Source organism: Vidua chalybeata, chromosome 22, assembly GCF_026979565.1.
Source record: "Vidua chalybeata isolate OUT-0048 chromosome 22, bVidCha1 merged haplotype, whole genome shotgun sequence".
Lineage (NCBI taxonomy): Eukaryota > Metazoa > Chordata > Aves > Passeriformes > Viduidae > Vidua > Vidua chalybeata.
The window spans coordinates 6,873,086-6,897,021 of NC_071551.1; the positions used below are offsets into that span (position 1 = coordinate 6,873,086).

The 23,936-nt window shown below is 56.3% G+C and overlaps 2 protein-coding genes across 2 annotated transcripts in view; both read right to left on the minus strand.

The window, feature by feature from the left end:
* Positions 1–6,771, minus strand: part of AGRN (agrin) — a 101,993-nt gene extending 95,222 nt beyond the window's left edge. Inside the window, exon 1 of the mRNA XM_053962802.1 lies at positions 6,716–6,771. Coding sequence (XP_053818777.1) covers positions 6,716–6,764 — 49 coding nt within the window. The 5' untranslated portion in view covers positions 6,765–6,771. The remainder of the gene's footprint in view (positions 1–6,715) is intronic.
* A 150-nt stretch (positions 6,772–6,921) lies between these two features.
* LOC128799096 (agrin-like) lies at positions 6,922–18,034 on the minus strand. Its single transcript, XM_053963202.1, has 4 exons — positions 17,588–18,034; positions 7,412–7,690; positions 7,051–7,129; positions 6,922–6,947 (listed from the first exon to the last, which is right to left on the minus strand). Exons 1-4 carry the CDS (start codon positions 17,786–17,788, stop codon positions 6,922–6,924), a joined length of 585 nt encoding a protein of 194 aa, XP_053819177.1. The 5' UTR covers positions 17,789–18,034.
* Between the last annotated feature and the right edge of the window lie 5,902 nt (positions 18,035–23,936).

The following is a 23,936-nucleotide window of genomic DNA, read 5'->3' on the forward strand; positions in this document are numbered from 1 at the left end:
GGGCTGGAAGGCTGGAAGGCTGCAGGGATGCAGGGCTGCAGGGCTGCAGGGCTGGAAGGCTGGAAGGCTGCAGGGATGCAAGGCTGCAGGGCTGCAGGGCTGCAAGGCTGCAAGGCTGCATGGATGCAAGGCTGCAGGGCTGCAGGGCTGCGGCAGCCACCGAGCCCCCCGGAGGAGTTTTGGGGCCGTGGAAAGGCTCGGCTTGGGAGGGGTAGGAATCCCAGCCAGCCCCACCTGCCACTATCCCAGATGGCTCCAGCCTGGCCTCGGGCACTCCCAGGGACGGGGAATCCATGGAATTACCTGAGCCAGGCCCTCACCAGCCTCGCAGGGAAGGATTTCTTCCCGATATCCAACCCAAATTTCCCCACTGGAGGGGAAGGAGGAGTTCCCTGAGGTCTGACCTCCTGGTTATGGTGCAGCTGGAACGACCCAGCAGAGCCAATTATCCATTCTTTATCCATTCTTTATCCATTTTTTATCCATTTTCCACCCATTCCAGAGCTCAGATGTGATTTTTCCCCCCCCCCCATTCCAGCCACACCACCCACAGGATCACTCCAGGATCAGCACCCAGGCTCACCCTGAGCTCCCCCACGTCGCCATTCCCAGGTCACAGCTCCTGGGGCCACATTCCAGCCTTTTCCTGGCAGGGCCACCCCCTGGACGGACAGACACACAGACAGACAGCCAGCTGGGAAGTGTCTGTCCTGCAGAGCCTGGCCCCTGAAGATCCCAGGGCACGGGGTCAGGCTTCAGAGCTCTCAGGAAAAAAAAAAAAAAAAAAAAAAAAAAATCCCTGCTGGAAAATGGAGCAGGAGGCACGGGCTGAGCGTGTGGAAAGCAGGACTGTGGATTTGGAGCTGGGCTCTTTCCTTGTCACCACAGACGTGGTGGCCAGAGGGTCCCCAGGGTCCCCAGAGCAGCAGCCCCAGCCCCCCTCTGCTGCTTCCCTTCACCCCGGGCCTGCCCCGGGATGGATTCCAGAGTTTCTCCAAAGGGTTCCCACGCCTGGAGGGGCTGGAATGTCCAAAATCCTCCCCCTGGGGATGGAGCGAGGCTGGTCACACACTGCTCCTGCTGCACAGGCCGTGGAAACACCAGAGCCCAGAGCTCCCAGTGCTCCCAGTGCTCCCAGTGCTCCCAGTGCTCCCAGTGCCCCCAGTGCTCCCAGTGCCCCCAGTGCTCCCAGTGCCCCCAGTGCTCCCAGTGCTCCCAGTGCCCCCAGGCAGCGGGATGCTCCCGTGGGATGCTCCTGGAGAGGAGGAAGAGGAGGAGGGATAATCCACAGGCTGCAGCTAATCCACTGCTGCTGCAGGGAATTTGGGGAATTTCCAGGGGTGTGAGGGGAAAATCTGGATTATCACTGGTGCCTCAATTCCACGGAATTTGGGGAATTTCCAGGGGTGTGAGGGGAAAACTGGGGAACCTCACTGGTGCCTCAATCCCAGGGAATTTGGGCAATTTCCAGGGGTGTGAGGGGAAAACTGGAGAGCCCCACTGGTGCCTCAATCCCAGGGAATCTGGGCAGCTTCAAGGGCTGCAAGAGGAATTTTGGGGAGGTGCCACTGCTGCCTGCTCCAGGGAATCTGGGGAATTTCCAGGGATGTGAGGGGAAAATCAGGAATGTCCCACCACCCTCTTAAAGTCCCCCTTCCCTTCCGGGTTCCTCCACTCCTCCCTTCCCCGGGTTGGAAAAGCCCGGCCTGAAGGAGAAATCCTCCATGGAAAAGGAGAATCTGGGCTGGAGGGAGCCCAGAGGGAGCCCCAGCACCCACAGCCCTCAGCCTGAAACCCCAAATCCGCAGGCAGGGACACGGCCCTGGCAGCCTCCAGGGAGCCTGGCACTTCCAGAGGCTGGGAAAGGCTCCCTTGGGCACAGAGAGGACAAGTGCAGGGTCTGAGCAGGGCTGGAGCTGCCTGGGAGAAACGGGAGAACAATTCCAGCTGGGATTTCTGTCAGTGCCTGGGAACTGGGGCCTGGCCAGCAGCGCTGAGCTCGGGGCTTCCACGAGCCACAGCAGCACAGAGGGGATCAGCTGCAGGCAGGAGAAGCTTCGGGATGCGGAGTTTAAAGGGAATTTGGTGGGAATGCTCCATCTGAAGCAGAGCAAACCCCTCCCAAACCTCCCGGCAGCTTTTATCCATCACTTCCAAGTGGAAGGATCCTGTTGTGACAGGAAACCCCTGACAGATTCCCAGTGCTGCATCCCAAAAAATGCTCCATCCCACTCCAGCAGCAGGGAAATTCCAGCTCCTTCCCCCTTCCCTGAGCGAATCCTGGGGAAGCAGAGCAGGAACCTGGGTCTGTCTGGCCAAGGCAGGAAAAAGAAGGCAGCAGGCTTGGGATGTGTCCTGGATTAAAGCAGCTCTGGACTAAAAAATAGCCCTGCAACAAAAATCAGCCCTGGAGCCAAAAACCAGCCCTGGACCAAAAAAAACAGCCCTGGACCCAAATCTAGCCCTGGACCTAAATCCAGCCCTGGACCCAAAAATCAGCCCTGGACCGAAAAAAACAGCCCTGGACCCAAATCTAGCCCTGGACCCAAAAACCGCTCTGGACCCCAAAAACCACTCTGGACCCAAAAACCAGCCCTGGACCCAAAAGTCAGCTCTGGACCCCAAAACCAGCTCTGGAGACAAAAACCAGCCCTGGACCCAAATCTAGCCCTGGACCCCAAAAACAGCTCTGGAGCCAAAATCCAGGCCTGGACCCCAAAAACAGCTCTGGACCCAAATCTAGCCCTGGACCTAAATCCAGCCCTGGACCCCAAAACCAGCCCTGGACCCAAATCTAGCCCTTGACCTAAATCTAGCCCTGGACCCAAAAATCAGCCCTGGACCCAAATCTAGCACTGGACCCAAAAATCAGCCCTGGACCCAAATCTAGCCCTGGACCCAAAAATCAGCCCTGGACCCAAATCTAGCACTGGACCCAAAAATCAGCCCTGGACCCAAATCTAGCACTGGACCCAAAAATCAGCCCTGGACCCAAATCTAGCACTGGACCCAAAAATCAGCCCTGGACCCAAATCTAGCCCTGGACCCAAAAATCAGCCCTGGACTCACAAGTCAGCTCTAGACCCAAAAAACAGCCGTGGACCCAAATCTAGCCGTGGACCCAAAAAACAGCCTTGTACACAAAAAACAGCCCTGGACCCCAAAAACAGCTCTGGATCCAAAACCCAGCCCTGGACCTAAATCTAGCCCTGGACCCAAAAATCAGCCCTGGACCCAAATCTAGACCTGGACCCAAATCTAGCCCTGGACCCAAAGATCAGCCCTGGACCCCAAAAACAGCTCTGGACCCAAATCCAGCCCTGGACCCAAACCCACCCCAGCCCCCTGCGTTTTCCTGAGAAAGTGGGTGGGAAAATCCAGCCTTTGATGTTCCGCTGAGCGGCTCCAAAACAAAGCTGGGCCACGGGAGATAAAAACACCAAACAAACCTCGCCACGGGACACATCCGGGAGAGGGAGTGGGAAAGAATTCCACTTCCATGGAGCCATGGAAAATCCACAGCGCAGCTGCTTTCCACTCCCAGCACAGCAGCAGAGCCCCACATCCAGGATGCCGGGGAAAAATCATCCTGAAAAAGCTGCTCTGGGCAAGGCAGGTGCCTCCCCAGGACTGCCCTTGCATCCCTTGGGGAGCTCTGGCATTGCCTGAATTCCTTGGAATTGAGGAACAAGGGATAATCCTGATTTTCCCCTCACATCCCTGGATATTCCCCAAATTCCCTGGAGCAGACAGCAGTGGCACCTCCCCAAAATTCCTCTTGCAGCCCTTGCAGCTGCCCAAATTCCCTGGGATTGAGGCACCAGTGGGGCTCCCCAGTTTTCCCCTCACACCCCTGGAAATTGCCCAAATTCCCTGGGATTGAGGCACCACTGATAATCCTGATTTTCCCCTCAAATCCCTGGAAATTCCCCAAATTCCCTGCAACTGAGGCACCAGTGACAATCCTGATTTTCCCCTCACACCCCTGGAAATTGCCCAAATTCCCTGGAATTGAGGCACCAGTGGGGCTCCCCAGTTTTCCCCTCACATCCCTGGAAATTCCCCAAATTCTCTGGGATTGAGGCACCAGTGACAATCCTGATTTTCCCCTCACATCCCTGGAAATTGCCCAAATTCCCTGGGATTGAGGCACCACTGATAATCCTGATTTTCCCCTCACATCCCTGGAAATTGCCCAAATTCCCTGGGATTGAGGCACCAATGACAATCCTGATTTTCCCCTCACACCCCTGGAAATTCCCCAAATTCCCTGGAGCAGACAGCAGTGGCACCTCCCCAAAATTCCTCTTGCAGCCCTTGCAGCTGCCCAAATTCCCTGGGATTGAGGCACCAGTGGGGCTCCCCAGTTTTCCCCTCACACCCCTGGAAATTGCCCAAATTCCCTGGGATTGAGGCACCACTGATAATCCTGATTTTCCCCTCACATCCCTGGAAATTCCCCAAATTCCCTGGAGCAGGCAGCAGTGGCACCTCCCCAAAATTCCTCTTGCAGCCCTTGCAGCTGCCCAAATTCCCTGGGATTGAGGCACCAATGACAACCCTGGTTTTCCCCTCACACCCCTGGAAAGTGCCCAAACCCCCCGGAGCAGCAGCAGGAGCTCTGGCATCGCCCAAATTCCCGGGAAGAGGTCGGGGAGCGCCCGGAGCTGCTGGCAGGGTGCCAGGGGGAGGCTGCCCTGGATCCGGGGAGGCACCGCTGGAATTCCAGGCTGGCAGGGCAGGATCCGTGCCAGGACAGGTCATGGCAACACAGCTCGGGCACGGAGAGAGGGCTGGGGCAACTGGGCACAGACTGGCCAGGAACTGGGCAGGGCTACTGGGCAAGGACTGACCACTCCAGGGCTACTGGGCAAGGACTGACCACTCCAGGGCTACTGGGCAGAGACTGACCACTCCAGGGCTACTGGGCAGGGACTGACCACTCCAGGGCTACTGGGCAGAGACTGAACACTCCAGGGCTACTGGGCAGGGCTACTGGGCAGGGACTGACCACTCCAGGGCTACTGGGCAGGGACTGACCACTCCAGGGCTACTGGGCAGGGACTGACCAGTCCAGGGCTGCTGGTCAGGGCTACTGGGCAAGGACTGACCACTCCAGGGCTGCTGGGCAGGGACTGACCAGTCCAGGGCTACTGGGCAGAGACTGACCACTCCAGGGCTACTGGGCAAGGACTGAGCACTCCAGGGCTACTGGGCAAGGACTGGTCAGTCCAGGGCTGCTGGGCAAGGACTGGTCAGTCCAGGGCTGCTGGGCAAGGACTGAGCAGTGCAGAGCTCCTGGGCAGGGCTACTGGGCAGAAACTGGTCAGTCCAGGGCTACTGGGCAAGGACTGGCCACTCCAGGGCTACTGGGCAGAGACTGGCCAGTGCAGGGCTAGTGGGCAAGGACTGGGCAGCAGAGCCCCTGGGCAGGGCCCTGGGCAGGAGGAACGGCCTGGCAGCCTCGGGAGCTGACCCCGCAGGATGTGCCAGAGGAGCCGTCCCAGCCTCCCACTCCAGATTAAAATTCCACAGGAATTTGCTCAACAAGTGGAACCTCTCGGCTCCTGCCACCAGCCCGGGGATGTTTGGCATTTCTGCCACAGGGAGGGAGGGAGGGAGGGAAGGGACCCTGGGGCTTGGTGGGGACAGGGATGGGGACAGGGATGGGGCTGGAGACAGGGCAAGGTGGCCTCTGCAGCACTGACACTCCCTGCTCTGCCAAGGGCGTTTTCCATGGAATCCCTGGGAGGATTCCATTCCTTGCCCGTGGATGAGGCAGCAGGAAGGGGCCCCCAGGGCTGCCCAGTGCTGGATTTTCCCCTCTCCACTCCTTCCTTCCCCCTTTCCCACACTCCCCAGCTGCTGGGCAGCTCTCTGCCCCTCCTGGGACCGAGGTGTTGATGCTGCTCTCACTATCTCTGATGTAAAACAGAAGAGGAGGAAGGAAAGGAAAGGGAAAAAAAAAAAAACAACAAAACACTTTTTTTTGAGGAGAAACCCACACATCAAGTCCTGGAGCTGAGTTCCCAGCCTGGGAATGGCTCCCAGGGGGGCAGGGGCAGCTCCTCAGGGAGGGTTTTGTTGGTTTTTCCAGGAGCCAGGTGGGCTGGAAGAGACTGCAGAGAGCTCAGGGGATGTCTGGGATGGGGCTGGAAAAGACCTCAGAGTGCAGAGTGTCCCACCCCAAACACACAGGGAAGTGCAGGGTGACCCTAAATCACCTGTCCATGAACCACCGAGCCCAAGGGGCTGTGATGGGAGCTCACAGACCAACGTGACCAAGCCCAGAAGATCCCAAATCATCACCTGCCCATCACCCACTGACCCCAAAGTCAATGCCCAGACACACACAAGCCAGCAGGACGCCCCTCAACCACCCACCCCTGCCCATCCAGGGGCTGGGAACACCATAAAACCCCACAAAATCCCATAAAACCCAAAAAGACCCCGTTAAAAACAAAAAAAAACCCCAAAAACCCCCCCAGGTCGCCCTCATCTTCCACGCAGTGCTCTGCCTCCTCCAGGTTGCGCAGCGTGATGCGCATCAGGCTGGAGTTGAACCAACCACCCCTGCCCATCCAGGGGCTGGGAATCCCAAAAAAAAAAAAACCAAAACACGAAAATCCCATAAAACCCCAAAAAAACACACAAAACCCCCATAAAACAAAACAAAAAAAAAAAAAATCCACAAAAACCTCAGAAACACCCTCACCTTCCACGCAGTGCTCCACCTCCTCCAGGTTGCGCAGCGTGATGCGCATCAGGCTGGAGATGCACTGCGCATCCAGGGGCTGGGAGCCCCAGAAAAACCCATAAAACCCCATAAAAAAAAACCCAAAAAAACCCCAAAAACCCCCAGGTCGCCCTCACCTTCCACGCAGTGCTCCACCTCCTCCAGGCTGTGCAGCGTGATGCGCATCAGGCTGGAGTTGAACCACCCACCCCTGCCCATCCAGGGGCAGGGAACCCCACAAAAACCCATAAAACCCAAAAAGACCCCATTAAAAACCAAAAAAAACCTCATAAAAACCTCAGGAACACCCTCACCTTCCACGCAGTGCTCCACCTCCTCCAGGTTGCGCAGCGTGATGCGCATCAGGCTGGAGATGCACTGCGCATCCAGGGGCTGGGAGCCCCACAAAAACCCCAAAAGAGACCCCAAAAAACCCCAAAAAAACCCCAAAAACCCCCAGGTCGCCCTCACCTTCCACGCAGTGCTCCACCTCCTCCAGGCTGTGCAGCGTGATGCGCATCAGGCTGGAGTTGAACCACCCACCCCTGCCCATCCAGGGGCTGGGAACCCCACAAAAACCCATAAAACCCCATAAAAAAAACCCCACAAAAACCCCAAAAGAGACCCCAAAAAACCCCAAAAAAACCCAAAAAACCCCAAAAAAACCCCAAAAACCCCCAGGTCGCCCTCACCTTCCACGCAGTGCTCCACCTCCTCCAGGTTGCGCAGCGTGATGCGCATCAGGCTGGAGTTGAGCATGAGCTCGTTGCGGTGCGCCGGCCACAGCGCCTGCGGCGCGGGGTTGACGAAGAAGATGCGCGTGTCCCCCGTGGCCACCTGGTTGTCACAGATGAGCGGGTCCCCGAAGCCCCCGATCACCACCTTGTTGCCCCCGTCCAGCAGGATCTCGTGGGTGACGATGTCCTTGCCCTTCAGGTAGCGCCACACCCGCACCTGGCACGGCGAGGGGAGAGGTCAGCAGGTGCTTGTGTTTTGGGGGGATCCCGGTTTTCCTTCCCTGGGATCCTCTTCTCCCTTCCTGAGCTTCCCTGGGCTCCCATTTTCCCTCTCTGGGCTCCTCATTCCCATCCTGGGCTCCTCATTCCCCTCCTGGGCTCCCATTTTCCCTCCGTGGGCTCCTCTTTTCCTCCCTGGGCTCCCATTTTCCCTCTCTGGGATCCTCTTTTCCCTTCCTGAGCTTCCCTGGGCTCCCATTTTCCCTCCCTGGGCTCCTCTTTTCCTCCCTGGGCTCCTCATTCCCCTCCTGGGCTCCTCATTCCCCTCACTGGGCTCCCATTTTCCTTCCCTGGGATCCTCTTTTCCCTTCCTGGACTTCCCTGGGCTCCCATTTCCCTCCCTGGGATCCTGTTTTCCCTCCCTGGCCTCTTCTTGCCCTTCCTGGCTCCCATTTTCCTTTCTTGAGCTGCTCTTTCCCCTCCCTGGTCTCCCATTTTCCCTCTCTGGGCTCCTCTTTTCCTCCCTGGGCTCCCATTTTCCCTCTCTGGGATCCTCTTCTCCCTTCCTGAGCTTCCCTGGGCTCCCATTTTCCCTCCCTGGGCTCCTCTTTTCCTCCCTGAGCTGCTCTTTCCCCTTCTGGGCTCCCATTTCCCTCTCTGGACTCTTTTCCCTCCCTGTTCCCCCATTTCCCCCCCTGTTCCCCCATTTCCCCCCCTGTGCCCCCATTTCCTTCTCTGTGCCCCCATTTCCCCCCCTGTGCCCCCATTTCCCCCCCCTGTTCCCCCTTTTCCCCCCCTGCCCTGCCCAATTTTTGATGGTGTTATCCCAGGCACCCCAGGGCCGGCAGAACCTTCCAGCACAGCCCATCCCAGGAACCCTAAAATCACCAAAAAAAAAAAAAAAAAAAAAAGAGCCCCAAAAAGCACAAAAAGCGTGGAAAAAAAACCCCGAGCGAAGCCCACGGGGCTCCCTCCTCCCTGGCGAGGAGATGTCGGTGCCCGGGGAGGGGAAAGCGCGGCTGGAGGAGGGAAAGCTCTGCCAGGGACCCGACGGGGGTGGAAATCCCACCTGGGAAGGGCTGCAGGGCTCGGGAGAGGCTCTGGAAGCGGCACACGAGGCTCCAGCTGGGCCAGGGGGAGGCACGACGGGGTGGGGGACAAGGACTGGTGGCCCTGATGAGGACTGGTGGCCCTGACAAGGTTTGGTGGCCCTGACAAGGTCTGGTGGCCCTGATAAGGACAGGTGGCCCTGATGAGGATTGGTGGCCCTGACAATGATTGGTGGCTTTGGCTGACAAGGTTTGGTGGCCCTGATAAGGACTGGTGACCCTGACAAGGTTTGGTGGCCCTGACAAGGACTGGTGGCCCTGACGAGGATTGGTGGCCCTGATGAGGATTGGTGGCCCTGACAATGGTTGGTGGCCCTGACAATGATTGGTGGCTTTGGCTGACAAGGTTTGGTGGCCCTGACAAGGACTGGTGGCCCTGACGAGGATTGGTGGCCCTGATGAGGATTGGTGGCCCTGACAATGGTTGGTGGCCCTGACAATGATTGGTGGCCCTGACAATGATTGGTGGCTTTGGCTGACAAGGTTTGGTGGCCCTGATAAGGACTGGTGGCCCTGACGAGGATTGGTGGCCCTGGCAATCTTTGGTGGCTTTGGCTGACAAGGTCTGGTGGCTCTGATAAGGTCTGGTGGCTCTGGAAAAGTTTGGTGGCTTTGACAGATGAGGATTGGTGGCCCTGACAATGATTGGTGGCCCTGGCAAGGACTGGAGACCCTGGCAGACAAGGTTTGGTGTCCCTGGCAAGGATTGGTAGCCCTGGCAGATGAGGACTGGTGGCCCTGACAAGGTTTGGTGGCCCAGACAAGGACTGGTGGCCCGGATAAGGACTGGTGGCCCTGGCAGGGATTGCTGGCCCTGGCAGACATGGTTTGGTGGCCCTGGCAATGTTTGGTGGCCCTGGCAGGGATTGGTGGCCCTGGCAGACACGGTTTGGTGGCCCTGGCAATGTTTGGTGGCCCTGGCAGACATGGTTTGGTGGCCCTGGCAATGTTTGGTGGCCCTGGCAGGGATTGGTGGCCCTGGCAGACACGGTTTGGTGGCCCTGGCAATGTTTGGTGGCCCGGACAAGGACTGGTGGCCCTGGCAGGGATTGGTGGCCCTGGCAGACATGGTTTGGTGCCCCTGGCAGGGATTGGTGGCCCTGGCAGACACGGTTTGGTGGCCCTGGCAGACACGGTTTGGTGGCCCTGGCAGGGATTGGTGGCCCAGACAAGGATTGGTGGCCCTGGCAGGGATTGGTGGCCCTGGCAATGTTTGGTGGCCCGGACAAGGACTGGTGGCCCTGGCAGGGATTGGTGGCCCTGGCAGACACGGTTCGGTGCCCCTGGCAATGTTTGGTGGCCCTGGCAGGGATTGGTGGCCCTGGCAGACACGGTTCGGTGCCCCTGGCAATGTTTGGTGGCCCTGGCAGGGATTGGTGGCCCTGGCAGACACGGTTCGGTGCCCCTGGCAATGTTTGGTGGCCCAGACAAGGATTGGTGGCCCTGGCAGGGATTGGTGGCCCTGGCAGACATGGTTTGGTGCCCCTGGCAATGTTTGGTGGCCCTGGCAGACACGGTTTGGTGGCCCTGGCAGACATGGTTTGGTGGCCCTGGCAGGGATTGGTGGCCCAGACAAGGATTGGTGGCCCTGGCAGGGATTGGTGGCCCTGGCAGACATGGTTTGGTGCCCCTGGCAATGTTTGGTGGCCCTGGCAGACACGGTTTGGTGGCCCTGGCAGACATGGTTTGGTGGCCCTGGCAGGGATTGGTGGCCCAGACAAGGATTGGTGGCCCTGGCAGGGATTGGTGGCCCTGGCAGGGACTGGTGGCCCTGGCAGACAGATCTATCCCCCTGGAAGAGGAACCATTCCCAGTTTCCTGCCCGCGCCCCGGTGGCCCCGCAGGTGCCCCCGAGGGGCTGCTCAGACACAGAGACCTCTCCCGGTGCCGAACTCCTCCCTGAGCACCTCCAGCCAAGATCCGAGGCCGCAGAGTCCGACCCAGGGGGTGAAACCTCGCTGGGGGCCCCGGGGAACGCCAATCCCGCGATCAACCGCCGAAATTTATTTTTTGGGTTTTTTTTTTTTTTTTTCCCGCAGCCTGAGCTCCAGCATTTCAGCCCTGACCGAAGGGAATTCAAAGTTCACGCTGAGCTGGAGCCAAGCTCCTCCAGAGTGTCCCTGGCAGGACGGGAACGGGGTCAATCCCACATTCCCTGCGGCCACGGGAGCCACAGGCCAGAGCCTCCTGCTCGGTGCCAAGCGGCAAAAGGGAACAAATTCCGCGCTGCCCGCGCCCTGCAGGCACAAATCACGGTGAGGAACAGCTGAGGAGTTTCTCTCTCCCTCACACCCTCCTGTTTTCCTCGTGTGAAATATTCCGAGCAGGACCCCGGGCTTGGCGGAAGGGTCTGAGCTCCCAGGCAGCGCAGCCATCCAAAAATCAAAACAAAAAAAGCAATAAATGACCCCAACTGTCAGCCCCCGAGGCAGCCCGCGCTGCACAGCTGAGCTGCAGGAGCAGCCCAGGTGCACTCGGGGCTGGGACAGCTCCTCTGGAGCCGCCCGTGCCTCAGTTGCTCCCGGGGGGAGAGCTCGGCGCTGCCGCGCTGCTTCCCGCCCCAGCCCCAAAAGTGGGGGTCCCCACCGGGGGGGCTGAGCCACCCAAATGAAGAAAAGATGGGAATAGAAATGTAAAAAAAAAAAAAACGAATGGGGTTGTCAAAATAGGATTGTGTGAGAAGAGTTTTGTACGAATAGAATTGTGGAAAAAATAAATAGAATTATAAAGAAATAGAATTATTTTAAAAAGAGAATTATAAAAAAATAGAATTATAAAAAAATAGATTTATAAAAAAATAGAATTATTAAAAATATAATTATTTTAAAATATAATTATTAAAAATAGAATTATAAAAATATAATTATTAAAATATAATTATTAAAAATAGAATTATTTTTAAAATACTTTAAAATATAATTATTAGAATAGAATTATAAAATAGAATTATAAAATAGAATTATTAAAAAAGAATTATAAAAATAATAGAATTGTATAAAAATAGAATTTTGTAAAAATAGAATTTTGTAAAAATAGAATTGTGAAAAATAGAATTTTATAAAAACAGAATATGATAAAAACAGAATATGATAAAAACAGAATTTTATAAAAACAGAATATGATAAAAACAGAATATTATGAAAAAAGAATTTTATAAAAACAGAATTTTATAAAAATAAATAATAATGGGAAGATTCCTGCATGGGATGTGGCGCTCCCTGCACAGCCCAGATCCGAGCTGCTGGACAGGGACAGGGACAAAGTTTTGCTCCTCCTGCAAAGCCACCGAGGGGCTGCTGCAAGGTCTCCACGGAATTTTCCCTCCTCTTTGGTCCTCGGACAAACCCAGCTCCCAGCAGGGTGCAAGGAGAGGTTAAACCCCAAATCCCACCGAAATTTGCTGAGGTTCAACTCAAGCTCTGCTCCTCGTGGGTCCTTCCCAATCCCAAAACCATTCCAGGATTCCTGAAGGAGCCGGGAAGAGCTCCCAGGGATGCCCAGGTGGGATTTCTGCAGGGATGAGAGCCGGGCTCTGCTCCTCGTGGGTCCCTGCCGACCCCAAAACCATTCCAGGACTCCTGAAGGAGCTGGGAAGAGCTCCCAGGGATGCCCAGGTGGGATTTTTGAAGAGAGCCGGGCTCTGCTCCTTGGGGTCCTTCCCAATCCCAAAACCATTCCAGACTCCCTGAAGGAGCCAGGAAGAGCTCCCAGGGATGCCCAGGTGGGATTTCTGCAGGGATGAGAGCCGGGCTCTGCTCCTCGGGGTCCTTCCCAATCCCAAAACCATTCCAGACTCCCTGAAGGCGCTGGGAAGAGCTCCCAGGGATGCCCAGGTGGGATTTCTGCAGGGATTAAGAGTCGGGCTCTGCTCCTCGGGGTCCCTCTGGACCCTAAAATCATTCAGGACTCCTGAAGGAGCTGGGAAGAGCTCCCAGGGATGCCCAGGTGGGATTTCTGCAGGGATGAGAGTCGGGCTCTGCTCCTCGCGGGTCCTTCCCAATCCCAAAACCATTCCAGGATCCCTGAAGGAGCCGGGAAGAGCTCCCAGGGATGCCAAATTGGGATTTCTGCAGGGATGAGAGCCGGGCTCTGCTCCTTGGGGTCCTTCCCAATCCCAAAACCATTCCAGGATCCCTGAAGGAGCTGGGAAGAGCTCCCAGGGATGCCCAGGTGGGATTTCTGCAGGGATTAAGAGCCGGGCTCTGCTCCTCGGGGTTCCTCCCGACCCCAAAACCATTCCAGGATTCCTGAAGGAGCCGGGAAGAGCTCCCAGGGATGCCCAGGTGGGATTTCTGAAGGGATGAGAGCCGGGCTCTGCTCCTCGCGGGTCCCTCTGGACCCTAAAACCATTCCAGACTCCCTGAAGGCGCTGGGAAGAGCTCCCAGGGATGCCCAGGTGGGATTTCTGCAGGGATTAAGAGTCGGGCTCTGCTCCTTGTGGGTTATTCCCAAACCCAAAACCATTCCAGGATCCCTGAAGGAGCCGGGAAGAGCTCCCAGGGATGCCCAGGTGGGATTTCTGCAGGGATGAGAGCCGGGCTCTGCTCCTCGTGGGTCCCTCTGGAACCTAAAACCACTCCAGGATCCCTGAAGGAGCCGGGAAGAGCTCCCAGGGATGCCCAGGTGGGATTTTTGAAGAGAGCCGGGCTCTGCTTCTCGGGGTCCTTCCCAATCCCAAAACCATTCCAGACTCCCTGAAGGCACTGGGAAGAGCTCCCAGGGATGCCAAATTGGGATTTCTGCAGGGATTAGAGCCGGGCTCTGCTCCTCGTGGGTCCTTCCCAATCCCAAAACCATTCCAGGATCCCTGAAGGAGCCGGGAAGAGCTCCCAGGGATGCCCAGGTGGGATTTCTGCAGGGATGAGAGCCGGGCTCTGCTCCTCGGGGTTCCTCCCGACCCCAAAACCATTCCAGGATTCCTGAAGGAGCCGGGAAGAGCTCCCAGGGATGCCCAGGTGGGATTTCTGCAGGGATGAGAGCCGGGCTCTGCTCCTCGGGGTCCTTCCCAAGCCCAAAACCATTCCAGGATTCCTGAAGGAGCCGGGAAGAGCCTCCGTGGCCCTGACCCCGCAGGAACCGCGGCACCCCCAGCGCCAGCGGCCGCCCGGGACAGCCCAGGCGAGCCTGGGGGAGGCGCGGAGGGCTCAGCCCCGCTCTCGCCGAGCCTCGCCAGCCGCTCCTCCAGCCTCCCGAGCTGCTCCCTCCCCGCAGTCAAGTCCAGACACCTTCCCGCAGCCCCACCTCCTCCAGCCCCGGGGCAGGTGAGCAGCAAAGCAGGGCGAGAACCCAGCCAGACAAAGGAGGAAAAAAATGAGGGGAAAAAAAAAAAAAAAAACAAAACACCTCCTCCAGCAGCAGAAAGCACAGCCCGAGGCTGGCTCCGAGAGGCGCGTGCGGGGCATTTTCACAGCTCGGGGTTTGGTTTTTGTTTTGGGGGTTGTTGTTTTTTTTTTTGCTTTTTTTTTTTTTTTTTTTTTTTTTTTTTTTTTGAAGGTGGGGAAAAGCTGAATTCTCCCCCCCAGCTCTGCGGCAGATGGGAATTGGCGTTAATTGGCGTGGCTGCCGCGCTCAGGCAGCTCCGAGCCAGGCCACAGAAACATCAAGAGTCCAGCGGCCTCCTCCCCACCCTGATGAATGGATGTGCGCGGCACCCGAGCCCCGGCAATTACCTGCGGGGCATCCCATTCATCAGCGCGGCGCAATTAAGACTTTGTCACCGCTGACTCACCGGCGGCAGCGAGGATCGGGGCAGAAGAGGAAGGGAGACAGAGAAAAAATTGGGCTGGGACCTGTTTGGGGGAGGACCCTGCCCTGGAGCGCTCTGTTTTTCCAGGGGGAACAGAAAGCGCTGGATTTTAAGGGGGTTTTAAAGCTCCGCGGAGGCAGAGGAGGAGCGGCCACAACTTTATCCAGGCGCGGGTGTGTTTTAAAGGCAGGGGGGAAAGTAAAAAACCCAGAAATAAAAGGATTTTCCAACATGCCAGGGGGGTGCATGCCATGATAGGGAAGGGGACCACCTGTACAGGAACATTCCTGCCAGGAAAACGCCGCGGGAAATGCCAGGTTTGGCTTTGTAAAGTTGGAGCAAAGTCCCCTCTGGAGGAGCTGTCACTCGGGATGGGAAGCACCGAAAGGGGTCACCAGGAAATGTTGGGAATTTTGGGAGATAAAAGCCAGTATCAGCTCTGCTTCCACGAATTTTTGGAAATTTTGGGAGAAAAAAGCCAGGATCAGCTCTGCTTCCAGGCCTTCCTCTCCCCTTTTTTTTTTTTCTCTCTCTCTGTGCCTTTTCCCTGCCCCTTCCCCAGGACCCAGCAATTCCCACAAAACCCCCCCAAAATCTGTGCTCCATTGTCCGGAACAGGATCCACATCCTTTTCCACACTTCCTACGGCACTCATAGAACCTGGATTTCTCCCATAAATAGCAGCTGCCTTCCCAAACATCGGGACAGCCCAGAAAAAGGCACTTCAGGGGGCCAGAGCAGGAAGGGACAATGCCAGCACAGAGCAGCAGCAGCAGCAGCTTTGCGCACAAGTCAGAAAAAGCCCTCGGGAATGTCAAACCCCTTGGAAAAAGGGCACGGCAGCCACTTTTTGGGGAGTTCTGTCAGCCTGCTCCTCCTTCCCCCAGCTCCCCCCGGCAGCCCAGGCACGGCTGGCAGCTATTCCGGGGTGTTTATCTAACATTAACTTCACATTTCTCCCGCTGCTTATCTGCGTCTATCGAAGCGCTCAGCTGGGAGGGTTTGGAGCCGAGCTGGGAAGAACAATGCCCCAGAGCACGGAATTCTCAGATCCCCACGTGCCCGCTCCCTCCCGGACCACCCAGCTCCAGCAATACTCGGGATTTTGGGTGTGGGAGCTCCCCACACGCGCTGGGCCCTCGCCTTTCCTCTGCAGATAAGGAAGAGCCCGACAGGAGATAACGGCGGGGTCTGGGGAGCAGCGAGGGCAGGACAGGAGGAATCGGGGCAGGAATTTCCTCAGCACAAGATCCTGGATTTGTCCCAGCTCCCCCAGGGGCAGTGCAAGGACAGCAGGAGCCAGGGGTCAGGTTTAATCCCGAACTGCTGCTGGAATTTAGGTTAAAAACAAAACAAAAAACCAAAACAAAATAAACTGCAGGCATGGCAAATCCACACAATTCCAGTCCCAAGACTTTGGGAGATCTGAGGAGGGCGATGAGCCAAGAGCTGCTGCAAAGCTGCACATCCCCAAGTCATTGCAGTGACAGGAGATTTATCTGCTCCCATGTCCTTGGGACACCCCAAATCCCATTCCAAAGCCGTTTTTCCCTGCAAAGGCACCACGGAATGCCACCACAAACGACACAGGACGGGCTGATGGGCAGGGAAAGGGACGGGGAACCGCTGTGCTGTGAAAATTCCTGAGTGTCACAGCACTGCCACATCGGGATGGGATGGCAGGGCAGGGAATGGGATGGGATGGGATGAAAGCTTTCCTGCTTTCACTTTTACACGACTCCAAGGCCGGGATGATCTCTCGGGATCAGGTCCTGGCCCTTCTGTGCTCTTTCGAGACCAGGAAGGGGCAGGAGAAAAACCCCAAACTCCAGAGCAAGCAGCACAAACCTGTCCTGGGCACTGCTCAGGGAAAGGCAGGGGAGAGATTCCCTTCCCAGTGTTAAGGAATTCAGATGGTGCTTCACAGAAAGCCACCACGGGCAGCCCCATCCCACTCCTGGCTGCTCCAGCTGGGGCTGGATTGCACCTTGCAAAGGCAGAGCTGCTTTTCCCATCCCAGCTTTTCCCCCATCCCAGCTTTTCCCCATCCCAGCTTTTCCCCCATCCCAGCTTTTCCCGGCCCACAGTCCTGCCCTGCTGCTGCAGGATGATTTTCTGCCAGGCAGGCACCTCGCTGTGAGTCCGCAGCGGGAGAAAAGGGATTTATTTCTCACCCTGGCATCTCCGCCTCGCCACCAGCGCCACTGGGCCACCTCCCGTGGCCACCTCGCGCCGGCCTCAGGTGGCCACATCCATCTGTGCCCCACAGGCGCAGCTCATTAATGCTCGGCGGAGCACCCAGGATGTGCCAGACACTCTGCAAACAGACGGTGCCGGCTCTCGCCCGGGGGGGCTGCGAGCTCGTCGGCGAGCTGCAGATGGGTCGGGGGGCGCTGGGAGCGGGCAGGGGCTGGGGGGATGCTCGGGGGATGCTCCAGAGCACCGCGGGAAAGTTCGCCTTCCTCTCAGCCACCAGAGCATCGCCCCCGGCGCTGCTCGGCACCAAGCAAAAGCAGGATTTTTAGGAGGAAAAGGGGAACGGGGAGAAGGGGAAAAGGCAAGGGAAGAGCGTGTCCTTGCGAGCGAGATTCCTGCCCCGGCAAGGGTTAAGGCATCCGGCACGTTTTCTGTCAAGCGGGCGGATGGGATTTCAGGTTGCTCGGGACTTCAGCGTCTCTCCCGCTTCGGGGGGAGATAAAAAAGCCCCATCGCCCGAGGCCAGGTCGGTGGTTAAACAATAGCTCGGGCTGCAGGAACTCGAGATGCTGCTAAAGTCAACAGGAGAGGCTCCCAGCACCTTCCCGGCAGCCGGGCACGGAAAGTTGGGAGGCAGCTCCGCATCACGCCAAAGCCAAAGAGGGAAATGCCCATAAAAAGCAACCTCTGGAGATTCCTCGCCCCCCCGCCCTCCCCGGCCACACAGCAGCTGGAACCTCTCCGCAGCCCACCCCCCCCAAAAAAAAAAAAAAAAAAAAAAAAAAAAAAGCCCCGATTCCACCCCAAACCGCACGGGGGGCGAAAGTTCCCCGCGCGGCTCTACCTTGCACGAGTAGGTGTGGTGCACCGGGTCCACGTTCATGATCTCCTCCACCGTGCCCGTGAGCACCACGTTGGCCTCCTCCTCCCTGCGCTCCAGCTCCCGCTCGGGGCAGCTCGCCAAGCCCAGTCCCGGCAGTGCCACTGCCAGCGCCAGCAGCAGCGGCGGCAGCGCCCGGCCGGCGGCCGCCCGCGGTGTCCCCATGGTGGCGGTGGCGGTGGCGGCCCGGTGGCGGTGCCGGTGACCCCGGCGAGACAAAGCGGCCCCGCTCGCAGGCAGCGCTGGCGCAGCCGAAAGGGCCACTTTTGTTCCAGGAGGTGAAAAGGAGGAAAGAAAGAGAGGAGGGAGGGAGGGAGGCAGGCAGCGAGGGGAGGGGAGAAGGAGGAAAATCCCAGGAGGAGGAGGAGGAGGAGGAGGAGGAGGAGGAGATCTGGAAGGCGCTCGGCGCTCGCTGCCGTGGCCCTGGAAGAAAGCGCGCAGATTTGCATGCAATCTGAATTGCTGATAAGGAGGGAGCGGGGGTTCGGGGGGGAGAGGAGGCAGGGAGGGAGGAAGGGAGGGAGGGAGGGAGGAAGGCAGCGCGCCCGCCCTGCTGGCAGCGCTCGGTGCGAACGCCGCCCCCAGGAAAGGGAGCCTCGGTTAATGGATAATCAGCGCCGCGACGTGAGGAGACTTTTAAAGGTGTAGGGACCGCAGCCGGCCCCGCCACCCCCCTCACCGGGAGTGGCAGCTGTCCCCAGCCCTGTCCCGGGGTGTCCCCGCTCCATCCCGCACCCCCGGGATGCTCAAAGAGGGAGGGTTTGTCCCTCCCTGTCACCCTCATGAATGGCAGCTGTCCCCAGCCCTGTCCCGGGGTGTCCCCCGCTCCATCCCGCACCCCCGGGATGCTCAAAGAGGGAAGGTTTGTCCCTCCCTGTCACCCTCATGAATGGCAGCTGTCCCCAGTTCTGTCCCGGGGTGTCCCCGCTCCATCCCGCACCCCCGGGATGCCCAAAGGGAGGGTTTGTCCCTCCCTGTCACCCCTCACCGGGAGTGGCAGCTGTCCCCAGCCCTGTCCCGGGGTGTCCCCCGCTCCATCCCGCACCCCCGGGATGCCCAAAGGGAGCATTTGTCCCTCCCTGTCACCCCTCACCGGGAGTGGCAGCTGTCCCCAGCCCTGTCCCGGGGTGTCCCCGCTCCATCCCGCACCCCCGGGATGCTCAAAGAGGGAGGGTTTGTCCCTCCCTGTCACCCCTCACCGGGAGTGGCAGCTGTCCCCAGCCCTGTCCCGGGGTGTCCCCGCTCCATCCCGCACCCCCGGGATGCCCAAAGAGGGCTGGCACCCCGGCATTTCCCTCCCGGGCACCCCCAGTTCAACCCCAAGGATGCTCCCCACGGGGAAACTGAGGCAGGGCTGGTCCTGGCAGGTCACACCTGCCCAGGGGTGACCCGCACCGGGGGACATCGCTGTCACCGCGCTGTGCCCCAGCCGTGACAGAGCCACCCGTGGAAGCACGGAATGGCTGGAAAAGAACTTTAAAATCATCTCGTCCCAGCCCTTTCCCCACGCCAGCCCCGCGACCCCGCGGCCCGGCTCCCCTCGGGGGCTGCAGGGTGATTTCCCCACTTGTGCCGGGCAATTAGGGCAGGGAGAAAATGAAAAGTTAAGTGGCACCGGGGGAGGGATGTTGTTTCTGCCCTCCATAAATCAGCCGGCCCCCAGGGGCGCTTTACGAGGCCGTTTCACTTGATGGCCCTAAAAAAAATCCCCTCGTTTCACTTGATGGCCCTAAAAAAAAAAAAAAAAAATCTCCTGGTGTGACCCAGCCGAGCTCCCGATCCCAGGGTGAAGTTTAACCACCTGCCAGCCGAGGATGTGACACACGAGGTGTCCCCATGTCCTCAATCCTGTCCTTTCCTAAATTCTCGAGTAATTCCTTCCCCTAAATCCCCAGCGCTCCGTGCTGTTCGCCCCTGTGGGCGTCACGCTCCTTTTCCTCCCCTCCTCTCATTTATTTCATCTATAGAAATATTTCATATATAAAAATAAATGGATCTCGCTGAGTGTTCCATAGTTTGTCCCTGAAGAGGATGGAGCACCAGAGATCCCGTAAATCTGCCAGGAAATATCCCAAATCCTGTGGGGTTTGAAGGGGAAGCACCTTGGGCATTTTCTGTCTTAACCCAGGCATTCCCACAGTGCAGCCCCGTGGCTTCTCCCAGTCCTCTTTCCACTCAAAACTTCCATTTCTCCCTTGGAAATCTGAATCTCCCAGCTCAGCACCGAGGGAAGGTGCTGATCCAAAGCAGGCAGGGTTTTATCACCTCAGGGATAAAATCCTTATCAAAAAGGGCTTCATTTTCCCCCCAAAAAAGTGGCCCAGAGCAGGCTCAGGCCTGCAGAAAAACTCTTAGGGAATAACTTCCAAACCTGCCAGACTTCCCTATACTGTAAAACCCCAAGCTGCAGGATGAAGTGACCCAAAGAAAATTCTCATTTTCTCACCAAAAACTTCCCCCAAAACCTGGATTTTGGCTGAGGGGCTCTGGGAGGCCTCCATCCCTCAAAGGCAAGGCCAGGCCCCACAGGCCTCACATCCCAGGGCTCTGTCCATTCAAAACTTCCATTTCTCCCTTGGAAATCTGAATTTCCCAGCTCAGCACCGAGGGAAGGTGCTGATCCTAAGCAGGCAGGGTTTTATCACCTCAAGGATAAAATCCTTATCAAAAAAAAGGCTTCAGGGAGATCATTTTTCCCCCCAAAAAAGTGGCCCAGGGCCTGCTCAGGCCTGCAGGAAACATTTTAGGGAATAACTTCCAAACCTGCCAGACTTCCCTACACTGTAAAACTCCAAGTTGCAGGATGAAGTGACCCAAAGAAAATATTCATTTTCTCACCAAAAACTTCCCCCAAAAACCTGGATTTTGGCTGAGGAGCTCTGGGAATCCTCTACCCCTCAAAGCCAAGGCCAGGCCCCACAGGCCTCACATCCCAGAGCTCTTTCCACTCAAAACTTCCCCCAGAAAGTTCCAGGATGAAGCGACCTGAAGAAAATCCACATCATCCCACTTTCTTAGTAAAAAACTTGCCCAAAGAAAACCTGGATTTTTGGCTGAGGGGCACTGGGAAGCATCCATCCCTCAAATCCAAGCCCAGGCCCCACAACTCCTCATAGTGGAGCTCCATTACTCCATCCCTGTGTTTATAAACTCCAGCAATCAGCTAAAAATATTTCAGCGCCCTGGCAGCTGATTTTTTTTTTTTTTTTTATGTCCTGCTGTTTTAATAATTAATTTTTATTGTATTCCTCGAGCACTGCTGGAGTGGAAATCCCAGGAAGAAGCTGAGCTCGAGGTGGAAGGAACCATCTGGGATTCCCTGCTCCAGAAACTCGTAGAGGAGGAGAGGAGAGGAATTATTTCTTTTGGATTTGGACAATTTTCTGGGTTTGAGTTGTCTCCTTTTAGCCCCACCCCTCCATCTGCTTTCAGAGCTGGGATGTGAGGAGAAAAATGCATTTCACAGCTTTTGTTTTTTGATGTTTTTGCCCCAATCTGGTGTGGTTTGACTGGAATTACTTGGCCTTGAGGTTTTTTTTGGTGAGGAGCTCGATCTGCTTGTGGGGGGGGGGGGGGTGTTTGATGGGATTCAGAAGGACAAGGAATTTCCAAAAGGCAGGAAAAGAAGAAAATCACCTTTTTCGGGGCCAATGTGCAGGGAGCAGCACATTCCCACAGGGAATTGCTGAGCCTCAAGCTGATAAAAGGAGAAACAGGCAAAAAAAAAAACCTGGGATGTTTCTGTGGGAAAACCGAGGCAAATTCCTTGGCAAATCAGCGCCCAAAACAAATAAACAGCAGCTCCCAAAAATACACAAAACACCGGGGTTTGTCCTGGCTCTTCCTTGTGAACCTGGGGCTCGGGAAAACTTCCGGGAATGCCTTTGGAGGTGGCTCAGTCTGCCGCTGGAAAAAATCAAAATATCTCGGAAAAACTGCGAGGAACTAGGCAGGGTTTGCTTCCCCACAGTTCTGCGTGATTTTGGGTGGGAATTCCAAGGTTTTTTTTGGAGGGAGCGGGGGCTAAATGGAGGAGGGAAGGGGAGGAGAGAAGAGAGAAGGGGAGGGAGGGCCTGGCACTGCCCACATGTCAGGGCAGGAACCCCTCAGGGTTCCGAGCCAAATATTTGCCTGGAAAGCAAATAAAGGCCCTGGTGAGGAAAACCCAGCCCCAGAGGTGACAGCAGTGTCCCCATCCCTCATTTCCACCATCCCTCATTTCCAGTGTCCCCATCCCTGATTTCCAGCGTCCCTATCCCTGATTTCCAACATCCCCATCCCTGATTTCCAACATCCCTCATTTTGAGCATTGCAATCCCTGATTTCCAACATCCCCATCCCTGATTTCCAACATCCCTCATTTTGAGCATTGCAATCCCTGATTTCCAACATCCCCATCCCTGATTTCCAGCATCCCTGATTTCCAACATCCACATCCTCATTTCCAGCATCTCCATCCCTCATTTCCAGTGTCCCAATCCCTCATTTCCAGCATCCCCATCCCTCATTTCCAACATCCCCATCCCTGGTTTCCAGCGTCCCCATCCCTCATTTCGAGCATCCCCATCCCTGATTTCCAACATCCCTCATTTTGAGCATTGCAATCCCTGATTTCCAACATCCCCGTCCCTGATTTCCAGCATCCCTCATTTCCAACATCCCCATCCCTGATTTCCAGTGTCCCCAACCCTCATTTCCAGTGTCCCAATCCCTGATTTTCAGCATCCCTCATTTTGAGCATCCCAATCCCTGATTTCCAACATCCCCATCCCTGATTTCCAACATCCCTCATTTTGAGCATTGCAATCCCTGATTTCCAACATCCCCGTCCCTGATTTCCAGCATCCCTCATTTCCAACATCCCCATCCCTGATTTCCAGTGTCCCCAACCCTCATTTCCAGTGTCCCAATCCCTGATTTTCAGCATCCCTCATTTTGAGCATCGCAATCCCTGATTTCCAACATCCCCATCCCTGATTTCCAGCATCCCTATTCTGATTTCCAGCATCCCCATTCCTGATTTCCAGCATCCCCATCCCTCATTCCCAGTGTCCTCATCCCTGATTTCCAACATCCACATCCCTCATTTCCAGCATCCCCATCCCTGATTTCCAGCGTCCCCATCCCTCATTTCCAGCGCCCCTATCCCTGATTTCCAACATCCCTCATTTTGAGCATCCCAATCCCTGATTTCCAACATCCCCATCCCTCATTTCCAGCGTCCCCATCCCTCATTTCCAGTGTCCCCATCCTTCATTTCCAGCATCCCAATCCCTGATTTCCACCATCCCTATCCCTCATTTCCAGTGTCCCAATCCCTGATTTTGAGCATCCCCATTCTTCATTTCCAGCATCCCAATCCCTGATTTCCAGCATCCCCATCCTTCATTTCCAGCATCCCCATCCTTCATTTCCAGCATCCCCGTCCCTGATTTCCAGCATCCCCATTCTTCATTTCCAGCATCCCAATCCCTGATTTCCACCATCCCCATCCCTCATTCCCAGCCTCCCCATCCCTGCTTCCTTCCCTGCTCCATCTCCATAAGCTCCAAAATGGTTTAATGTGATTTTTCCCCCCCCCCCCCTTATTTCTCTTTCAAGTTTAATCCCTCCTGGTGCTTCCTGCCACTGTCAAATTCCCTTTGTGTGCTGTTCGAAACCCTCTGGGTGTCACTCAGGAGCAGCTGGAGCAGGCTGCCCCTGGGATGCTCTGGGGTAATGAGTGCCAAATTAGTGAATCTGTTAATTAGAGCGGGGCTGAGGGCTGAGAGCAGCCCCACAATTTGGGGGTTTCACCCCGCAGCAGCTTCACCTCGGCCACTGCAGCACCCAAGGGGGGGTCACTCTGTCCCTCTGCTGTGGGGACAGAAAAAAATGAGCTTTTCCCAAAAAAAAAAAAAAAAAAAAAAAAAAAAAAAAGGAGCTCACAGGGAGCTGTCACATCCTGGAGGAAAAAAAAAAAAAAAAATCGAGAATTTGGTGTTTTCCTCCCCAAATTCCAGAGGAATTCCTGTGTTCACTGTAAAGGGCGTTGGGAATTTTGTCCAGGTGGAATTGGGACGCCCCCAGTCGCTCCTCTCATCCCAGCACAGAATTCCCTGGCTCATCCCAGGATTTGATGTGGGAGCCATGGATGCAGGGATGAGGAATATCTGGAGTAGGACACCAAAAACCTTTCCTGCCTTGAATTCACAACCTGGAAATAAAAAAAAAAAAAAAATAAAAAAAAAAAAATTCAGCATTTTCCTCCCCAAATCGGGCTGGCAGCCTTGAATTGGGTTAAAAACTGGGCTAAAATGGGGTTAAAAATTCC

Bases quoted from the DNA above. Each gene is read 5' to 3' on its own strand.
- LOC128799096 (XM_053963202.1), bottom strand. From the start codon at position 17,788: ATGGGGACACCGCGGGCGGCCGCCGGCCGGGCGCTGCCGCCGCTGCTG. The intron at 7,691-17,587 runs GTAGAGCCGCGC...TCGCCGTGCCAG, and splicing joins ACCACACCTACTCGTGCAAG to GTGCGGGTGTGGCGCTACCT. The intron at 7,130-7,411 runs GTTTTTGGGGTT...TGGGGCTCCCAG, and splicing joins AAGGTGAGGGCGACCTGGGG to CCCCTGGATGCGCAGTGCAT.